Consider the following 21200-nt stretch of genomic DNA (forward strand, 5'->3'; position numbering starts at 1 on the left):
TCCAACAGCTGCAGCATGGCAGATGGAACAACTGAATCCAAGTTGTAAACGGAGCTAGTAAAAAACCTGGAAACTTATTTTTGCAAAAAAATAAATATGTAGTTTTTATTTCAAAGTATTTGAAACTGAAATTTTTTCAAAAGTCTTTTTGTGATTTTTGTTTTGTGTGGAATTTTTAGCAAGTACATTGTGAGAATTACAAATCAGCAGAAAATTGTTAACCATTTTCATAACATTTCATTAATGGTTTTGATAAACTATTATGAAGACACAACATTTCTCACAAACGAATGAAACATTTTGACAATGTCAACAATTTTCCATGAGAAATGCCATTTTTGATAAAAGGCTATTTGAAAAGTTTCAACTAGCTCTAGCTATAGACCATGCTACTGCTAGAATGTGGCAATCAATAGTAATGCTCATCCTCTAGTCTGAGCTGGGGAGCTAGTATGAGCAAATAAGTGAATGCAGAGAACTAGCGAATGACCTTCTATGCTGAAGTCCTCACTTTATTAAGTTCCTCCTACAATGTATCCTGGTCCTCTCTGGGAACCAGAGGATTCCATGAGTTTAACGTATTGCCACAGCAACCAGGTAGATATAAAGCTGTACTCTGTAGATATTACTGTTCTCCCTGCGTGTGCACTGAAATCCTCTCATGTTTTGGAAGGGCTGCAAAGACAATAAACTCTTTCCTTTGTTCTCTCTCACACACGTTTGTCCATTAGGAAAGCATTCAGCAAGTAAGCATGTTAAGATGAAAGAGATGCTAACCATTCTCTGATAAAAGATTTGGTCATTTTTGCCCCTTCCATAGCATGACCTTAACTCAGTTCCATGAAGAATTCAGCAATCTTTCCATTCTCTATGTATTTTTCTCACCACTGTTTCATTTGTAAAGAGTGAAGCTGAATGCAAGTTAAGTTGAACAAGTGGAACTTTATTAAACCCTGTGGGCTACTCTGTCCATGTGGCTGAGTTGCTTCCAGCCTAACTCTACCTGTTTCCTGTTCCCCTGGTGACTTGTCCCCTCAATAACAGCCTCTCCTGGGGCCACGTGCATTCTGATTCCAGTTTCAATGATACATCTTCCCTATTTTACAAATATTTTAATACAAACATTAAAAACAAATAATTGATACTGAGTTGGAATCTCACTTTTACAACAGATATCCCTGTCTCTCTATGGAGTTTCCTTTATATCTGTATGGTTGGCTTCCAGATAGTTCTTTATCTCTCTGTTCTGTGGTGATTTTTGTGTTACTATAGGCTCTCTCTCTTTGTGTCTGCTGGCTCATACAAGCCTCTGGTTCCTTTGGAACACTTGTCCCTCTTGCATAGTCACCCCATATGATCCGCATGCCACGGAACCCTTCTTGGCTCCTTTAGTTCACTCCTTTTCGCATTTATCTAATGACTGGATCACCAAAGGAATCTCTGTCTCCAGGGCTGGTAGGTCCTTGGCTGACATGTCATACTCTACTGCCTTTTTTCTCTGGTTGTTGGACGTCTTCTCTTGGCAGTGTCCCCATCCTTCTGGCTGTAGCAAGTCTCCTGTCACTGGTAACAGGGTTTTTGTCCTTCATCCTACACTGGACTGTTTCGGCATCCCTGTGATGGGGTATTCCTGTGTGCCAAAAATGCTAATAAGGATCTTAACCTTAGAAAAGGCTTATAAGGGCCTTCTGTAACAGTCTCTTAGCTGCATTCACAGCTGATTCCACCTACCATTACTCCGGGGTATGCTGGGGAAGAGGTGTGATGGTGAAACACCAACTTGTATGCAACTTCTTTGAATTTTTCTGAGGCAAATTGGAGTCTGTTGTCAGTGAATATGGTGTTTGGAATACTGTATCTCATAAAATGGCACTTCAGTTTGCCAATGACTGTCTTGCTTCTTGCTTCTTGTATCACGCACAGCATTGACCTCTCAACAATTTGAATAGTAGTCTACTCTAATCAAGGACTGCTTTTCATTGAAGGTGAATATATCCACTCTCCCCTTACCCCATGGTCAGGGGGGCAGCTCATGTGATAAGAGTCTCTTTCTGCAGGTGGTAATCATATGTCGGGCAGGTGTAATACCCTTCTAACAAGGAGCGGAGTTGTGTATTCATTCTTAGCCGGTAAACACACTCTCAAGCTTAAGATGGCTGTCAGTTCTCACGTGTGAGGCATGTAATTTTTGAATGATGTCCTTACATAATAAAGTAGGGACAACAGCTCTGTCCTCAAAATATTCTATCCTGAGCATTCAGCTCATCTTTGGTCCTGCTCCTACCAGTACTTGGCTTTTATCTTCTGGCCTGCCTGTTGTTGGATCTCCTTTTCTGTTAGACTCTTTGACTCCATTAACATGCTGCACTCTCTCCGAGTTTCAACAGTGAAACTGATAGAAATTAATGTCCTGATTCCCTTCGCTGAGGCTGGGTAGATATCCCCTGTTCAGGGTGTCAGCTAATACCAGCAGTCATTCTGGACAATATCTGATCTCTGTCTAGTAGGGCTTGAGGTGCAACAACAAGAGCAGCAATCTCTCTGGAGCATTAAAAAGTGGCTTTGTCGTGCTTGTCCTCAGGGCTCCAGGGACTGCTGTGAGGCTTGAGCCAGTAGTGAGTTTGAGAGGTGCAGGCATTTTTCCGTGTTCTCCAATAAGGTAAAATAACAGTTTTACTTTCCTGTTGTTGTCATGCTCCTGTGTGGCCAGATCTGTGTACAGCTTGAACTCCTTATGCCTCTGGGTCCATCACTGGGCTAGGTTTGCATCTGGAAAATCCAGAGATCCAGGAGGGCTTCTGACCAAGTTCTGTGGCTTATGCTGCCAGCTGCTGCCCTGCAGAGAACTCACAGCTCCAGTGCTGCCACTGTGTTTTATTAGCGAAGACTGAAGCTGAATGCACGTTAAGTTGAACAAGTAGGACTTTACTAAATTCTGTGCACTGCTCTGTGTAGCTGATGTGCTTCCAGACTAACTCCCCCTGTTTCCTCTTCTCCTGATGTCCCCAAAATAATAATACCTCCAGGGACCATGGGCCTTCTAACTATTGGTCATGATACAAACCACCATGCCAGTTAAGCCTAACCCTTCCTTCCCACGTCCCATTCCCCCAGTACAAGTTACAGCAGGAAGAAATAATTAGAAGAATTGCTAGACATAATCAATCAACCTGCTGCAGACACCTAACAGCCACATCACATAGGGCAAATCAGGCAAATACCAGGACCTCAACCACATGTTCATCAACAAAAGATCAGAGTCAATAAGCTCTCCACTATTTGTGACTAGCTTGGTCGGCCTTAAAGGATATGTGTACGTGGCAATTAAAAACCTACTTCTGGTCCGTACCAGATGACTTATGCTTGCAGGGCTCAGGCTAAGGGGCTGTTTAATTGTGGTGTAGACATTTGGGCTCAGGATTCAGCCTGGGCTCCAGGACCCTGCAAGGTGGGAGGGTCCCAGAGCTCAGGCTTCAGGGGACCCCGAACATTAACACCACAATTAAATAGTCCCTTAGCCTGAGACCTGTGAGCACAAGTCAGCTGGCATGGATCAGCCATGGGTTTTTAATTGCAGGGTAGGCATCCTTAGACACATGGCTGAAAGACATTGCAGGTCAGATCTAGAAATAAAAATGACAAACCATTCTGTTTTCATTAGGACTTTCCATTGTGCAGGAGGGGTTCCTTTGGAACAAAATTCTTTATGTGCAACCACTTAATCTAGGATCAAGACTTACTTGGGGATCCTGCAATCCTGTTCCTAGGTGAGCTGAACAAAACATTGTCAGAGATAGTGATACTTTTTTACTTTTTTAAGTGGAAGGGACACATTAACAAATATGGAGCATAGACAGTAAATCTGGGTCTGGAGGACTCATGTGCTTTACTTTACTCATGGTGAGTAGTTCTGCTGAGTTCAAAGGAAGTACTCACAATGTAAGCTCATGAATAGTTCTTTGCAGGCTTAGGTCCTAACATTTTAAGATTCTTGCTTGTTTTTTATTTCTGTAAAAATATTTAGGCCAATCTTAAAAGTTGGATGCCAAAAATTAAAATAAATCCTTATTAGACACTGAAATAAAAGCACCTGATTTAAAGAGGTGCAGAACACTTGTGGTTCCTATTGACTTTAATGGACTTTGTTGAAGCGCAGCACTTCTGAAAGTCAGGATACTTTTATTCTGGTACCTAACTTTAAAGCATGCAAGACTGAAAAAAAATAGCCTTATTGCTTATATAATACAAGACCTGCTTATAAATAAAAACAAAGTGTACAAAAGAGAAAATGTTCCCTTCTGACCCTTTTCTTAGACTTTCTGCATGGTCCTATTTCACCTCTAGTCACTTGGTCCCATTGCCTTTCTGCTGTTTCTCCCTTAGTCCCTTTTCTGAGCTCCATTTTTTTTGTTATTCTGTCTCCCAACTCCCTCTTGTCCTCCCCCTTCTTTCAGATGATGCCAGTAAAGGGAAAAGGCAAGATTTCAAAACAAACAAACTAGAAGGCATTGATGCTGTGGTGGTTGTTGCTTTCAATACTGGTTTACTTGCAGCTGAGCCAGTTTTAAACCTGCACAGTTCAGTAAAATCAAAACAAAGAAAATCCAGTCAAACAAAGAATTGGGGGAATCTACTTAATGTACCTTATTTAGTGCTTTTAATGAACAGAGAACGTTAAGGTTGATCTGAAGGCATAGTTCTGTGCAATGCCAGATCTGTTTTCGATCCAGTTCCAGGCCTGATTGATTGTTCCTAAAACTTGTAAGGGTTTGGAGTGCTGTGGGGGGAGCAGGCTGAGCCCTTAGGAGGGGGATCAAGTCCTTCATGTCACACAACAATAACCCTTCTGACTGCTTAAGGAGCAAGCTGACAGGAGCTCTGTCCAGTCATCTGCAACAAAGGAGTCGCAAAGTTATGGCTAACGTGGGAAATAAGAGAAATTCTCAGAGCTCTGAAAAAAGATATAGAGGACTGCAGCCCTTAGGGGTGAGGGAAGAAAAGGTACAACCATTGTGGATCGGGATGTAGTTTTATTGGTCCTGGGGGTGATGGGAGCACCTGCAGCTCAATGGCCTCTGGCAGCGGCCCCGGGGGTGGCTGGCGCAGCGGCACGGGGTAGTCCTGGGGATCACTGGAACAGCTGCTGCTCAGCAACCCCAGCAGTTGATGCCAATGGCCCCACCCACTAGCAGCAGCCTCCAATGGGGCACCCCCAAACAGTGGCTTCTGGCCCCTTCCTCAGCAGCAGCACCCTCAGCAATGGCTCTCCTAGGGCCCCTGCAGAGCAGCAGCTCCTCCACAGGGCCCCCAGAGCAGTGCTCCCTGCCGCCAGCTAAGATTTAGTCAGGGGTATATATAGTACAAGTCATGGACAGGTCCCTGGGCTGTGAATTTTTGTTTATTGCCATCCATGACTTTTATTTAAAATATCCATGATTAAATCCTAGCCTTAACTATAAGACATTGTTTTCCAATCCTTTAATCATTCTCTGAACATTCTCCAATTTTTCAACATCTTTCTTGAATTGTGGACACCAGATTGGACACCTTGTTCCAGTGATTGCACTAGTGACAAGCACAGTCTCTCTGCTACTACTCAGTTTTCCCATTTATGCATCCAAGGATCATACTTTGGCCACGACATCTTACCGGGAGCTTGTGTTCAGCTGATTATCTGCCAGGCCCCCCAAGTTCCTTTTAGATTTACTGCTGCCCAGGATAGAGTCACTCATCAATAAGTATGGTCTATATTCTTAAGTCCAACAGCCCAGAAGTCCCTTTAACGGGCCCATCCCTTCTCTGCATCCCACAAATAGTTGCTGTCCTTGGGCAGTGCAGTCCCAGAGTTCAGAGGTTCATCCGCAGACTTCACCTCCCACCCTGGGTGGAAGGGGGGGGTAAGGAGGCACTTTACATGCTCCATGCTCAGGCATTTGCTCATCGTCCCACCATCCAGTTGCTGTGCCTCTGCAGACTAGTTATATAGTGGACTAGGAAAAGGTCTTTATCAATTTAGGAGTTTATGAATTTAAAAATTGCTGTTTATCTGGAAAACCTATGTCAGTTATGTGTTTTTGCGTTGCTTTTACACCAGAATGTGTCAGAATCTAGATTTTTCTAGTCTGTTAGGAGTGGTAATATATCTATTTTGCTGACACAGTCTGGGGACTTCAGGCCAAAAAATGGCAGAATCCAGCAGCTCCCAGGTGACGGATATGTGTTTTTGCAGTGCAGTAGAGTAAGGATGCATTGTGGGGTCTGCACCGGTACTAGAGCAACTGCACTTCTCTATTTAGTTGGTAGAAGTTTTCAGGTGGGGGGAAAAAAAAACTAGTTTGGACACAGCAGGATTCAAATGTTGGATACATGTCTTTGTGGTACTCTCTCTTACTTTGCAACAGGGGGCTTGGACTTTTTAGTGAAAAAGGAGCTGCTACTTTTTTCTTTAGACAGTAAAATTGGAGTTAATTGGGTTAACATTTTTAGGATCTATCAGGAGGTTTTCTTTCCTAGCGCTATTGGTCTGAAATGCATTAGAGTCCAGAGTTTTTTCTAATGAAGTAGGAACTGTTATACTATTTAGAGTGCACAGTTAGAGTGGCAAGATCCTGTGTTTCTGCTCCACTCCTGTGTCAGACGTGCTTTTGGTCAGGAAGCGTTTGGTGATGTAGAGATGGCTATCCTTGTTCTCTGTTTAGGCAGTGGCTTATGTGTGATGCAGCCAGAAATTGTGGGACCTAGCAGGATTCAGGTTTGTGGGATGCTGATGCACCAGGAAGCATCAAGGTGCAGCTCTATGCATCTATGTGGGAGCACGAGGAGCCGCTGTACTCAGTGATGGTACAATTGGAGGGTTTGGAGCCCAAACCTGACTGGACACAGCCTGGTAGACCCCGCGTTGCCCTTGCCGCCTCCAGGGAAAACAACGAGGCAGCTACGCCGGGCACTGGAAAGGGCTGGTTCTGCTGAAGCTGTTGGCGGGTCCAGGACTCCGCCCCGCCCCCCTCTCTCGTAGAGGGTGGGAAGGCAGCGGGAGGGCGGGGAGTGCCGGACGCAGCGCGGAGAGGAGGGAGGAGTAGGAGCCGGGAGGACGCGTAATGTGCGAGTGAGAGTGAGTGCGCGGGCGGCTGGCGGAGTCCACAGGACGCGGATGTCCATGTCCTCCGGTCTAGGTAGGTTTGTTGCCCGTCTCTTCCCAGGGCGAGGGCGGGCCTTGCATTTGGAGCATCCTTCCTCAGCTGCAAAGCTCCCCCCCGCTAGCTCTAGAGTTGTGACACCAGCACCTGTTGCCGCAGGGAGAGGCTTTTTGGCTGTGGACTGAGCTGGGCATGGAGCTCGCCCTGCATGGCTGCTGGAGAATATAGTCTGCTGAGGTGTATAAGTGTCCTGGCAGCTCCTCTTTCTCTTCTCTGGGCTAGAGCAGCGGGAGACAGCAGCGCTTCCAAGGGAGACCCTTGTTCCTGGGAGATCAGAACAGGCAGAAGAAACTCAGCCTGATAGGTCCCAAGCCCGTGAGCGATTGGTATTTAATACCCTGAAAACCACACAACAAAACTTCAGTTTTCAAAGGAGTGACAATACAGTCAAAACGGACTGGGGGAACGTCTCCCATATTTGCACTGTGGATAGCTCAGCAAAACAAAGTGGGGAAAAAATAAAGCTTGGCCAACGAGCATCCCATGATAGAATTAATTTGCAAATAATAACAATTAAAATAAATGAAAATGAAATAGTGTAGGAGTTCAAAAGGGTTTACTGTTCTACCACTTTTTGATGTATTGATTTTGTATAAATTATTGCAGAATCCACTCTGGTTAAACCAGATAAACAAACCGTATTTCAAATTTAATGGGAACTAAATGTGTCTCCAGTAGATTTACAGTATAGATAGATTTGATGTGGCGTGCAAGTTATTATTTTGATAGACTATTTGAACAGCATCCAAAAGTGTGCTTTGTGCTTCTAATATATATTGTGCACACATTATAAATACATATCTGCTTGGAACTATTCTATCAGTTAAATGATAGGCATTTGGAAGAAAACATATATTAGTACAGTATAATAGTCAAAGATATATATATATCCAGAAAATAGATTACCCTTCTTTTAAACTAAAACAACCTATCCCACAAAAATGTACTCAGTGTTTATCTGCAAACTGAGAGCCATTTGTGGGGAGGGGGATCAGTATGGTTTAAATAATATTAAAGATGCAACTGAAAATGTCCAGCTTTCAGAAAATTTAAAGACAAAACTAACATTCCATACAAATATTTTTTTAAACCACTTCATGAATTAAGGATGAAGTATTAGTCAAAAGCCAGGAAAATTAAGACATTTGTTTCTTAATCCTAATGCTATTTAAACACAAAGTTATTGTGTTCTTACATTTTTAAATGGAAGAAATCCATGAAATCATAGTTTGTTTACATCTGAATAAGCATACCGGCATCAAAAGTGCAGGATTATCACCTTATAGTTATGGGAGTTGGATCCTGCTCATACTGAAATCAATGGGAAAACTGCCATTAGCTTTCTGGGATTAGGGCTGGACTTCTTATTTGGACTAGCAAAATTATGAGGGCTCAAAAATAATATATTTTGGATATTGAAGAACTGCAAGCAAATGTATGAACTTGATCCTGAAATCCTAATGCAGGTAAAACAGCCATGGAAATGGATTGGGAGCTTTAGTGGAATAAAGGTTTCAAAATCGGGCCTAAAATGTGTCCTTTTGTTATTAACATTTTGTGCTTTTTTAAAAAAAAATTAGACAGCAGCCTAATATAGGAAAGGTTTAAAGCCATATCAAATGCAAGCATCATTTTATTTAAAATAGTGAGGGTCTAGTTTATTTGCTTGAGAGACTCATAGGTTTCCATTAAAAATCCTCTCAGATATAGGACTCAATCCTGTAAATGCTTACACACTTGAGTAACTTTACTCACACGTGTAGTTACAGGGGGCTTAATCTTGCAAACACTTATACATGTGTTGTACTTTACTCATGTGAGTAATCTGAGTGACTTCAGTGGAGCAACTTGCATGAGTAACGTTAAACAAGTGCAGAAGTGCTGCAGTAACTGGCTCATAGATGTTAATGGAATTACTAATATGAGTAAAGTTACTGACATATGTATATTTCTGTAGGATCTGGTCCATAAACTGTAAGCCAAGTATGGTAGTTTTGAGAAAATGTATTGATAACCAAAAAATCACCTTTTGGAGCACTCTACTTCCACCGTTGTCAGAAATTAGAACATGGGTAAACAAGAGATTAACACTGTATTATTATTGCTTATGTATTGTATTTTGAAATATTTGATACTTAACATGAATATAATTTCAATAAATATTTTAAATTTTAAAACGAAAACTTGAAAATGTCTTCATGGTTCAAAGTTCGATAGAGGTGGACCTACTAAACTTGTCTTGAGTACTTTTGAAGATCTCTAAGCCTAAGGTGGTTTTATAGATATTAACAAACTGTGCTATACATTGGATTCTGGCTATTATATTAAATAGAATGTCTAAGATAATTTAACTTCATTTTATTGCTGGATAACACTTCTCTCTCTTATTTGCTCTTCCTGAGTGCCCTTTTAAAATGTGTTCTTAGTATTACTGTCACTGTATAAATTGCCCTTTAAGAAATATAAAGAATATTACATCCTAAATATAATTAGGAAGGAGCAAGTATGAATTATTACGTGAAAACTCTTCATATGCATTAAACTAGACCCTGAACCTGCATAGACTTAGGCACATGCGTCATGTTACACACATGCGTTTTCTTATAGACTGCAGTGGTACTATTCGCTTGCATAAAGTATATACTGAAGTCTTTGCAGGATCAGAGCCTTAGATTATAAACACTGTTGGACAGAATACTTCTCCCATCAAAAAAAGCGTTGTTAACTTTTCACTTTGAAAACTGTGAAGACTTACACAAGAAGTCCTGACTCAAGCAAGTAGTTCTATTGAGCTTGAGTAAAGACTTCGTGCATGAATGAGATATTGCAGGATTGGGCTCATGGGGTTAGTAGGAATTGTTAAATGGCTATAGCAAGAGGCTGAGAACTAGAGATGCTGCAGTGTTTCAAACCTTAAAAAACAAAACAAACTCACAACTCTAAATACTGACTCATTGATTGCCTGATTAGTATTTTCTTGAAAACTATTAAAATTGTTGTATAACTCACCAAATGTTGCAATTTGTTATAAATACCAAGGGTGGTCTTTAGGATAGAATATTGCCCTTGATTTAACCAGGGAAGAAGTTGTCTGAATTCTTGAATTTATCTGGCAAAATGAAATACAATGAAAGGCACGGTCTGTACACATTCTGAATTTTGTGATAGTGGATTTTTCAATATGTTGACAAGAAAATTCCCTCTAAAATGCCATAGTATGATCTCTTTAAATGTTAAGATATTTTGATATTGTGTCCGTTGTATTTTTCCAAGTTAAAATACAGTTATGTAAATCAGGGTTTGCATTCTTCATTTGCTAGAAAAAGAAGCTATTCCTTTCCTCTGTCACTTCTCCAGGCCTCATCCTATGTATTTGGGGCTTTGAACTGTTTCAAGCTTTACTTTATTAGGGATTTAACATGGATTTAATTCAGCCATCTGTTATCGGTTTGGCACACCAACAGATCTGAGGTACTGGGCAGAGGCGAGCTGTAGAAATTTCCCACATTTTTAAAGGTTAGGGAAGGAGCTACCTTTATGAATAGATTTTGTATAATTCTCAGCAAGACAATGGCACAGAAGTGGGGTAAAAAATGTGTGTCATTCTCTGAAGCACAAGGTCCTCTGTCTGTCTTTAGCTTTGCTGAACAGCAATTAGCATTTCAACCAGCCAATTTGGTTACATGCACTGAAGTACTTAGGTTTATAATTTGCTGCTCTTGGCTTGGTGCTGTTGAGAACTAGCCCCGTGTAATCCTCTCAAAGTACCTTTCTTTCCAGCCTAGTTATTGTTGCTGGTCTTAAATAACTACGCAACAAAGAGATTTCCTTGTCTTGAGCAAAGGATGCTATCGGGCAAGGAAAATTAAATACCCAGCTAATAAGGGAATTATTATAATTATTAAATAGTCATTATTAAATTGTGGCACAGGTTAAAAGCTTTAGAAAAGTTTTTAAGGAAACCCAAACCACTTAACAAAGATAATATGATGAGTCTTTGAACCCAGACAGCTTTTGCTTTCAGAGCTCTCTTCAGTACACAGCACTTTATCATTTGTATGATTTAAAAACAGATTGCAGAGATGTAAGGGATTAATTCATAGTATAGATTGGAGAGGAGGCCTTGTATTACACCAGTTCCAAAATTATGCAAATGTTATTTTTTCTTCTATGGAGATGTATTGTTTTGGGGCCATTGTAAAAGACAGATCTATAGAAAAAATCCTCTTCTTTGCTTCCCTGTAATAACAAATGAAATATATTTAATCAAATAATTGATGCACGTATTGATATATTTCTGTAATTTGGTATAAATATTCAGTACAAGCTTTAATATTTAAGAATATATTTTTGTGATGAATGATTTATTTTTATGATTAGGTAACACATTAATTTGCTGTGTAGCTCATACATGCTTATTTCCTTGCAAGGAACCACAATACATAGCAATAATTCTTTTGTCAGTTCACTTGAAATAATACTCTTTAATCCCTGTCAAGAGGCTATAATTCACATCTGTTCACCTTGCAAATCATTTTTTCTATAAAATTATTATGTAAGAAGCAATAGTCAAGGTTGTTTGTTTTTATTTTTCAAAGCATTCCAGCATGAGAGAGAAATTAATGAATATGCACTAAAGTATCCAGTAATATGTTATGCATGTGATATATAGCTCAGCCAGGCAAATAGTAATTAGAGGGTTAAATTTTGTCCTCACATTCACACTTCATATTTTAAAAATGTGGTAAGTTTAACTTTTGAGAGGGTAACAGATACTTCCAAATTTAAGGTACAAATGGAAATTATTCTGAAGTCCAAGGGCCAGATCTTCAGCTCATGTAAAATGGCATAGCTCCATTGAATCCAATGGAATGATATCAGTTTACACCAGCTTAGTTTCTGGCCCAGTATTTAAGGGCCTGATCCTGGGATGTGGTGAGCACCTGCAGTTCCTTCTATAATTGATGGCAGCTGTGGGTCACCATCTGTAATGACAAGTATCTTTTGGTCAACTGTGTAAGAAGCCATATGAGAGAGATACAACAGAATAGAAACTGGCTAAGTGTGAGGGGTGGGGGTTGCATGTTTTATGGGAGATAGGAGGCCTCTCAGGGTATGTCTACACTGCAGTTAGACACCCATGGCTGGCCCATGCCAGCTGACTCAAGCTCGTGGAGCTTGGGCTAGGGCTGTTTAACTGTGGTGTAGATGTTAGGGCTTGGGCTGCAGCCCAAGCTCTGTGACCCTCCAACCACACAGGGTCATAAAGCCCGGGCTCCAGCCCAAGCCCGAATGTCTACACCATGGTTAAATACCCCCTTCTCCTGAGCCCTGCAAGCCCAAGTCAGTTGGCATGGGCCAGACAGTGGTTGTTAATTGCAGTGTAAACATAGTCTCAGTTAAGTGAAAAGCATATCCATTCCACTTCTTTTGAGAGGTAGAATGCCACCTATGTTGTGTCATGCGTGAGTGGCCCTGACGTTGCAAGCCCTTGTGTGAATAATTCTTACAAATGTGAGATGACCACTGACTTCAATGTGAATACTTGTGTGAAACAGGATTATTTGCATGAGAGTAAGGGTTTGTTAGAATGGGATCCTTCTATGGGACTTTCCTTTCGCTTCAGTGATAGTTATGTGCGTGCCAAAAATAATACAAGCTACATTGCCAATCGTTGCAATACTATAGCATATTTATCTCGTACAGTATATGGTATTACTGGGCTTTGGACATAGTTACACATGGACAAATTCTGATCTCACTTGCTTCAGTGTAGATCAGGAGTAGATCAGTTGAAATCATTGGAGTTGTACTGGTGTAAATTTAGTGTAAATGAATCAGAATCAAACCCATAATATGTTTATAAAAGAATGTTGTCTTAGCAGATTTCAGCCAAAGTTTGATGGTTTATTACACAGGATCAGATTCTGATCTCTGCTGTAAATATGGATTAACTCCAGTTGGGTAAATGCTATTGAAATTGCTCTGGATTACTTTGCATAACTTAGATCAGAATCTGACCCTTAATGCTAATTATTATATGGTTCAGTGGGATGTTCAGTAAGGCTATGATCAGTAAGTCTATTCAGAACAGGTTATAAGGTATCCACAAATGTTTGTAATTAGATCTATACTCTATATGAACAATTTTCTTGCCTGCTTGCCATTGGCAAGGGAAAGAGCTCAATATGTGAGTTTAGCACTGCCTGATAATTTGGCACTTCATTCTATGCTCTGCCTGAAGAAAATAGGTACAGCAGGTAAGCTGAACCTCGCAGAACCCTGAGGTCTACCTGATTTTTAAGACAGCTCATTTCTCCTGAGATCATTATAAACTTGAGAAATACTAAGAGCACGCGAAAGGAACATCCATCTCCTTTTGAGAGGATGAAGAGAAAAGACACTGGAAAGTACAGAAGGAGAGTATGAATTGCAATGATCCCACTTCCGTCACTTGGACAAAGGAGCAGAGGGAAGAGAAGATGGCATTCGCCTCTCTCCCATTAGCTTCAAGGAAGAGGCTGGGATGCTTTGGGCTTCCCATCAGAGTTCTACCTCTAGATTCAGCTGAGAGACCTCACCATCTTTAGTATAGTTTCTTGGCGGGTACAATAGATTTAGTTTGCTGTCTAAGAGTTAGCTTTCTGGCTAGCAGGTATGACTGTGATGAAAGGTTGCTCAAACTTCTTTCCTCAGGACAGTGTTTATACAATGAAGGATGAGTGTTCTCTTCAAGAGGACTTAATTGAGAGAAAGAGGTTTTTCATACAGAGATACTTTCAGGTACATTAAACTAGCTGTTGCTCCATTCTCAGTGCTACATGTCAAGTTAGTGAATTTTCGTAAAGTTTTAAAGAGGCCTGCAGTTGTGGTAAAAAGCTGTTGTTCAGGAGAATAATTGCCTAATATTTGTGTAATTAAAAGAATCTCCTTCAAATGCAAATATACCCTCCTGGAAACTGAAACGAGAGCTTGTAGTGCTCCATCATGGCAGCAGTACTTAGTGGACAGAATGAAGCTACTGAGTTGGGAGTTTTGGGACAGTGGAAGCCAGTTGAGAGCTCCCTGCAGTTGGCAACGTGTGTGTTATATGTGGGAGCCAAGTCAAGTATTTCTCGATATTTTGCATTAAACAAGGGAGAACAGACACCTGTGAGTGATGCTCCCTGCAGCAAAGATGGAAGGAGGGTCGGCATTCTGAGACAGAAGCTGGGGGCAGGGCCCCCAAATAATATGCATGGAAAAACTGGGATACTAACAGTCTCCTACAAAATGTCACCTCCACCAGAGTAGTCCAGAATGGGGAAGAGGGGAGCAAAGAGACAAGCAACCAGCCTGGCTGCTTGGGCTTTTATATATCTCCTGCTTCCTCCGTTTTGCAGTACGTAGAGGCATCAGGCTTCTCTCGCTGGAGTAGGCTATCATTCTAAAGTAGTGACATGGAAGCACTGTCTGGCCAGCGCTCTCCCATCAAAGTAAGGGATTTATTTCCCGCCCCCCAACCCCACGGGGGAAAGGGGCTGGGGCAATACACACTATTCAAATGCCACGTTTTGCTGGCACACAAATTGTGTCCTTTGAAAATTTGATCCTTAATATTGACAGCTGAGCTACTGAAGCTGTGAGGTGAAAAAGAAAAATGTTCCAATAAGCCTTAAATACAGAAACTCCTTCGCTGTTATTTTGTGATCATTACTGGCAACATAGGAAGCTCTGAATCTTAATTAACTGATGATATTACAGTTCATATGATTTTATAATATTATGCTTCATAATATTTATAAAGTTCAGTGCTGGAAACCAGGAGTTCTTTTTGTATCTCTACAACATATACAGCAAAGGTGGTGACATTGTAGGCCTTCCTGCATTGTTCCAACCTAGTGTGCTTCAGCCATCCTTTGGAGAAATTGCCTTTAAAGATGAAAGAGCAGTTCTGACTCCATGCTGATTCAGGAAGAGATTCTGCAGGGTGCACAGTGGAACAAACCCAGCTGAGGATGGGGTACTGTCTGTCAGCCCAAGATGGCCATCGTGCTGCTCACACTGCAGAGTAGCAGACATGCCATTCTTCTGAGGTTCTGCTTGGCTGAATGTATAGTAATTGAGAGGAGTTAATGGGGACAGATTGGAAGGCATGTGGTAGATGCTATACTACCTTGATGTGCTATACCTATACACCTTAGTAACCCTGAGTACAATGTGAAGGTAAGCAATACAAAATAGCCACAGATCTGAAGAGATCACTTCACTCTAAAACATTTGCCCATTTCCCCCACCATCTTCCCCTCACCATCAGCTATGCTGGGTCCGATAGTTAGTCTTGGCTCCAGATGCTTATCTCCTTTTGCTTCCCCTATTAGTGATCTCTTCTCTCCTCTTGCCCTTCTCTCTTCCTACTTTGCTATCCTGCACTGTCCTTCTCCTTTAATGTCAGATCATGACCTGGGTACTACCTTTTCAAGTGCAGATCCCTTCACTGCTGTTTCCTATCCCAGGTTGATCCTTTCTTGCAGACTGAGTGTGTGCCACCATCCAGAGAAAGTGGGTGGTGCCTTCCATTTTATAGGCTTTTGATTATTGAATGTAAAAGTCAGAGTATAAAAATCTGTGGAAAAGACCTTCTAAAATTAAATTTAAAAAAAACCCCTAAATTTATTTTGTTGGTTTGGTGGTTGGCAGAAATTCAACATCATAATGCTTGAACATAAAGCAATCTTCAGTGTCCTCACCAGAGGCGGCTCCAGGCCCCAGCATGCCAAGCGCGTGCTTGGGGCGGCATGCCGCAGGGGGTGCTCTGCCGGTCGCCGGGAGGGCGGCAGGCAGGGTACCTTCGGCGGCATGTCTGCAGAGGGTCCGCTGGTCCCTGCAGGAGGTATGCATGCGGGAGGTCCACCGGAGCCGCGGGACCAGAAGACCCTCCACAGGCACGCCTGCGGGAGGTCCACCAAAACTGGCGACCGGCAGAGCGTCCCCTGCGGCATGACGCTATGCTTGGGGCGGCGAAATGTCTAGAGCCGTCCCGGTCCTCACCCCTTGATCTGCACATTTACTTCTGTGGAATTGCTCACAATGTATAGAAATAAGTCTATTCAAGTAAGTCTTTGTGGTATCAGGGCCCGGAAGCAAAACTCAGCATAACTGAAGTCCAGTCTTAGAATAATTTGATGTGATCTTAGAAACTTAGGTGCAAAAGTGGGCAATATTTTCTTCTGAAAGTTTATGAATAATGTGTGAGAAAAAGGAGCCACAGAGAAAATAATGGTACAAAGTATCAGAAAAGCTTGTATGCTTTTGGGGCATCTGGCTTGCACGTCTTTGAAGTGAAAATCACGTCATCCACCTGTTATTCGACTATGGAATCTCCTAAGGCAGCAAAGACATTGTGAAGTGTGGTAGTTTAAAACCAGTGTGTGGCATTCTTTCAATTTATTGAATGAAATGCATACCACAGACTGCATTAATGCTCTTTTTGTAACATGCTGTTTGGTGACAGTCAACATGGCTTGACAGAGGGAACAGAACAGGGGTGATATGGTCTCTGACTTATTTGTGATTTGTGACGTTTAGAAAATATTGTATAGGATCAGTAAGTAATCTTACCTGTTCTACACTGGGAGTTTGCTCTTTCTGTGGAAACATAAATGTGCTCCAGAAAATGCTATATTTAGCCAGGAAACTGTATGTTACCTGCTAAGTAGCATTACTTGTTTAAAAATTCTTTGATTTTTAAATTGAATGTCTATCAAGGGTGTAATTTTGGGATTTACAGCGTCCTTCACTGTCTTTAAAAGTCTGTTATTTTCTTTTGGGAAGCTAGTTTTTTATATTCTTGATTATATAAACCCTTAGACTAAACCCATTCATTTTTAGTATCCCAGAATAATGTTTAACATCCTTTGAAGCTACTATTGACACTCTAAATCTCTGTTTGCTATGGCTCTATCCAGCCCAAATTGACCTTCACAGCTGTTCGCCCATTGAGTTTCTATTTGGCTTCCAAGGCTAAGAGTCAAAAAGGCTGTTTAGACCCTTTTTTCTTAAAGATTTGTTATATTCCCCCTTACACTCAATAGCAGTTGTGGCAACATGTTACTTTTTTATGTGATTTGAATCTTGTCTTGAAATTTCTTCTCGCTCAGTCCTCTCAAAAGCAATACTCCTATTAAAGGATTCTAGGTGGCAGAGTTGGACCCAATAAACATTAGTAATTTAGCAGCATTGCAGGTTGGAATGTATTATATACTAAAAGTTTAGTCTTTTTACTGTGGAAAAACTACTGTAAATTTCAATATAAATATGAAATGTCAAAGATAAAATTACCAATATTAATATGTGTGGCAAAGTACCTGCCTCTCCTTTTGTTAGCTCAGTCCTTCTTAGCCTCGGAGACTCAGGCTTGGGCAAAGTAAAAGAAAAAAACCCCTTCCCAATCTCACTGGGTCTGGCTGATCCCTTCTCAGCCAGCCCCTTGCTCTAGTTTCCTCTCCTTCTGGGGAGGATGCAATCTGCCTTGCAAGAAGAGTCTCAGAGTTCAGCTGCCCCCTACTTGCTGGCAGCTATTCTGCTTCTCTCTTCCTCTCCCCCCCCTCCCTTTGCTTCCCTGCCAGGGAGGTTTTAAAAAGGTCTCCAGCAATTGGGGCCAGCTGAACCTTCTTAGTTCCCTGCTAACCCCTGTCCCAGCTGAACCTTATTCTTCCAGGGCTAAGCCTTCCGGGACCAATTACTACCCCTCTCCTGGTAGCTAATTGTCCTGAGTTTGCCACATATGGTACAGTAGGCAAAAAAAGATGTATAATTCTTGTCTCAGAAAAAAATAATTTAGGCCCAGTCCTGCAAAGATACTTGTTGAATTTGATACAATATGAATAGTATGGGACCACTTACAGTGAGTGTATTTCAGCACATGTGTAAATCTTTGCGGGATCGGAGGAGTCAGTATATAAATCATGACTAGTATTTTATAAGCTAAAATATTGTGAGCTATACTGGCTCCTTGGATAATATTTTGATTCCCGTGAGCTGAACTCTTCAAGTCTTGATTTACATTACTTTTACTAACTGTAATATTTTAAAGTTGGTTTAATATGCACAGAGATAAAAGTCATTTTTGGTAGGTTGCACATAGTAAATCATAGTTCAAATAATTTAATGAGGAAGAATTTCACCTGCTGAATAATTGATGGCATGATTACGAAACCTCTCTTGTTCCACAGGAGTAATCCTATAGTTTTAGAATGTCCCCTGGTAGAGGTAATAGAATTCAAGTAATTCTAAACTTGATAACCTTGCCCTCTATGGATCATATTTTCAGTATTGTTTACTTGCAGCACACACCGTGGGAAGCTACTTGCTAAGCCTATGACAAGGTAACAGCTGAAGCGAAAAGGTTAACAAACTATTTAGTTGCGTATAGATGATGCCTGCATTTGCAGACTATGTAATTGTCTCAAAGTTTACAAAGGTTACAGCGATTATTCACATTCAAGGTGTAATATGGGCACTCAAAATAACATTTATACTCTGGAGAGCAATTTAGGGTGGAGACCAATACACACCACTTGTAGGTTAGCTTTCTTATGTCTCAGTCCTGTGAAGTGCCTAGAACCTTCCATTCCAATTGAAATGGCAAGATTGGGTTTTCATTCATAATCTTTATTTTTTTACTCTGTCCTTTTTGTCCTCAATTATTTTGTTTTTGTTTTTTTGCATCAGACCATCTCATAGTTAAATTGATAGGTATTAATAGGTGACTATTGTGGGTCACCCTGTAGAATCACAGTAATATAGGAATTGCCTTCCTTCATCTGACCAGTTGTCTAGTCCAGCATTCTGTCCCTGACTGTGTTCAATACCTGATGTTTCAGGCAAAGATGCAAGAAACCCTGTACTGGGCAGTTATGGGGTAACCTGCCCATAGGGGAAGTTTTATCCTAATTCCCATTGGTTAGAGCTTTGTTATTATATCCCTTCCAAAACTTAAGTTTTAATTTAGTTTGAAATCATATTGCTGTAACTCTAGATCCTGTAAGTTGTGAGTTGTTTGTTCAATGAGTGTTATCATGTCTCTTTAAAGTGGCTCTTTTTCCTTGACATCATTTTCCTGTGCTTGTAAAGTTACCTCATAAGGGCAGATTGTGACAGGCCTTTGTACAGGTATGCAGAGAGGAGGGAGTGTATGAAGAACCTGCCTTCTTGTTGCATGCCCCATGCAAGGGTTGTAACAATTGTAGACCTCAAGCTTGAGGGGAATTCATTCACTGCTCCCTTCATGCAGACATGGTGGTGTACATACTTGAAAGAGGTTGAGGAGGAGTGGGGTGGAGCAGTTGGGGTTACTGGCCAGTCCATATTGTAGCTAATACTGAAACTTGGAGGAACTGATCCTGAAAGCCTTTTATATGCAGAACTCTCATTTTAAATCCATGGGAGTTCTGCAGATGGAAGGCTTGTGGGATTGTACTTATGGTAATTAAGATTCAGTTTATGGTGGGGTGAAATTCCTCAAGCAAAAAATATTTTATTGAGTGACATTCTTATCAGAAATAATGAAACATTTCAAATGGGTTGTAAAATTAATCATTTGTTTCACCGGAATGATGGCTGTTCTGTCACTGATTTTGTCTTTGGATAATGTCTGCCTGTGGGTTTTCATTACCCAGCTGTTTCCAAGATGGTGTTCGGTAGAACTGAGTGAATAACTTATTACTAATAATTTAAACAAACAGCATTGTCTTTTTTCCCCTGTTTGTAAATTTTCTGTGATGAGATTGTAATTTTCTTGAGTTTATTTATTGTTCAAAATTATTCAATACATGATTTATTTGAATTATTCTTGGCCAGTAGCTTGTTTACAGTTCATTGTGAATATACAAAGTGCAATATTCATCCTGTTTTGACTGGACACCAGTCACATTTATCCTGCAATAAGTTCTGCATGGGCAGGGCCCTAAGTCTGTGTGAAGCTTCATTTTTTCAGAGATCTGCTTGTGCAGAGTTCGTTGCAAGAATAGGGCAATCACATGTTTCTTTTACCTTATTTGATGCGCATAGTTTTTAGAATCACAGGCACTCTTTGAATACATCCCGATTAAAAATTTGACATTCACTTTTCATGAACATTCAAAATGCACTGTCTGTGCCAGTGACCATTCTTACCAGAACATTCATTTATTAGAACATGTGTGAATTGCCATTTTACAAGAAAATCTTTGGTACTTTGTGGAGAGAGACCTAAAAATTAATTTATAACACTGTTTTCATCAGCTGAAGGAACTCTGTCTAAAGAAAATTGTCTCCATTGGGAACCAATCCTGCAACATGGGTTGTACCTCTGGGAAATACTGAGAACTCTCAACTTCCATTGAATTCACTGGCACTTGAGAGATGCTCAACTTGCCACTGTACTTGGCCGTGAGTAAGGGGACTCAAATCCAGCTCAGTCTGTCCTAAGAGAAAAGTATACACCCACATAGTAAGGGAGAGTCCCAACCCTGAAGAGTTCACAGTCTCATTAAAACATGATGCCACAACTGAGTGTGATAAAAAAAAATCTGAAAGGAATCTGGGAGAGAGACTGAGAAACAGTAATAAAAATATAATTTTTTTTATATATATATATATATATATATAATATATATATATATACACACACACAGGTGACTGGATAACGTAGTGGTTAAGAGCGCTGCTCTTTGATACGGGAGACCGCCCTTTGATACGAGAGACCGGGGTTCAAATCCCGGTTGGTACCCAACTTTCCAGTAGGGGTCCTTGGGCAAAAGACCCCCTAACGCTTCACCTGCCTACCTCAAATATGAGAGTGACACGAACTAGTAGACAAGGACCAGAAGACAGCGGTGGTGATAGATATAGCAGTGCCAAATGACAGCAACATCAGGAAGAAGGATATGAGAAGCTGGAGAAGTACCAGGGCCTGAAAGAGGAACTAGAGAGGATGTGGAAAGTGAAGGCCAAAGTGGTCCCAGTGGTGTAGGAGCACTCGGG

The 21200-nt window shown here is 41.0% G+C and overlaps 1 protein-coding gene across 1 annotated transcript in view; it reads left to right on the plus strand.

Annotated features, from left to right (window-relative positions):
• The first annotated feature begins 485 nt into the window (after positions 1-485).
• ADGRV1 (adhesion G protein-coupled receptor V1) overlaps positions 486-21200 on the plus strand; it is a 460423-nt gene continuing 439708 nt past the window's right edge. Inside the window, exons 1-3 of the mRNA XM_032764111.2 lie at positions 486-597; positions 4455-4582; positions 7016-7172. Of these exons, the coding sequence (XP_032620002.2) occupies positions 486-597; positions 4455-4582; positions 7016-7172 (397 nt within the window). The remainder of the gene's footprint in view (positions 598-4454; positions 4583-7015; positions 7173-21200) is intronic.

The sequence above is a fragment of the Chelonoidis abingdonii genome, chromosome 6 (assembly GCF_003597395.2).
Source record: "Chelonoidis abingdonii isolate Lonesome George chromosome 6, CheloAbing_2.0, whole genome shotgun sequence".
NCBI classification, from domain to species: Eukaryota; Metazoa; Chordata; order Testudines; family Testudinidae; genus Chelonoidis; species Chelonoidis abingdonii.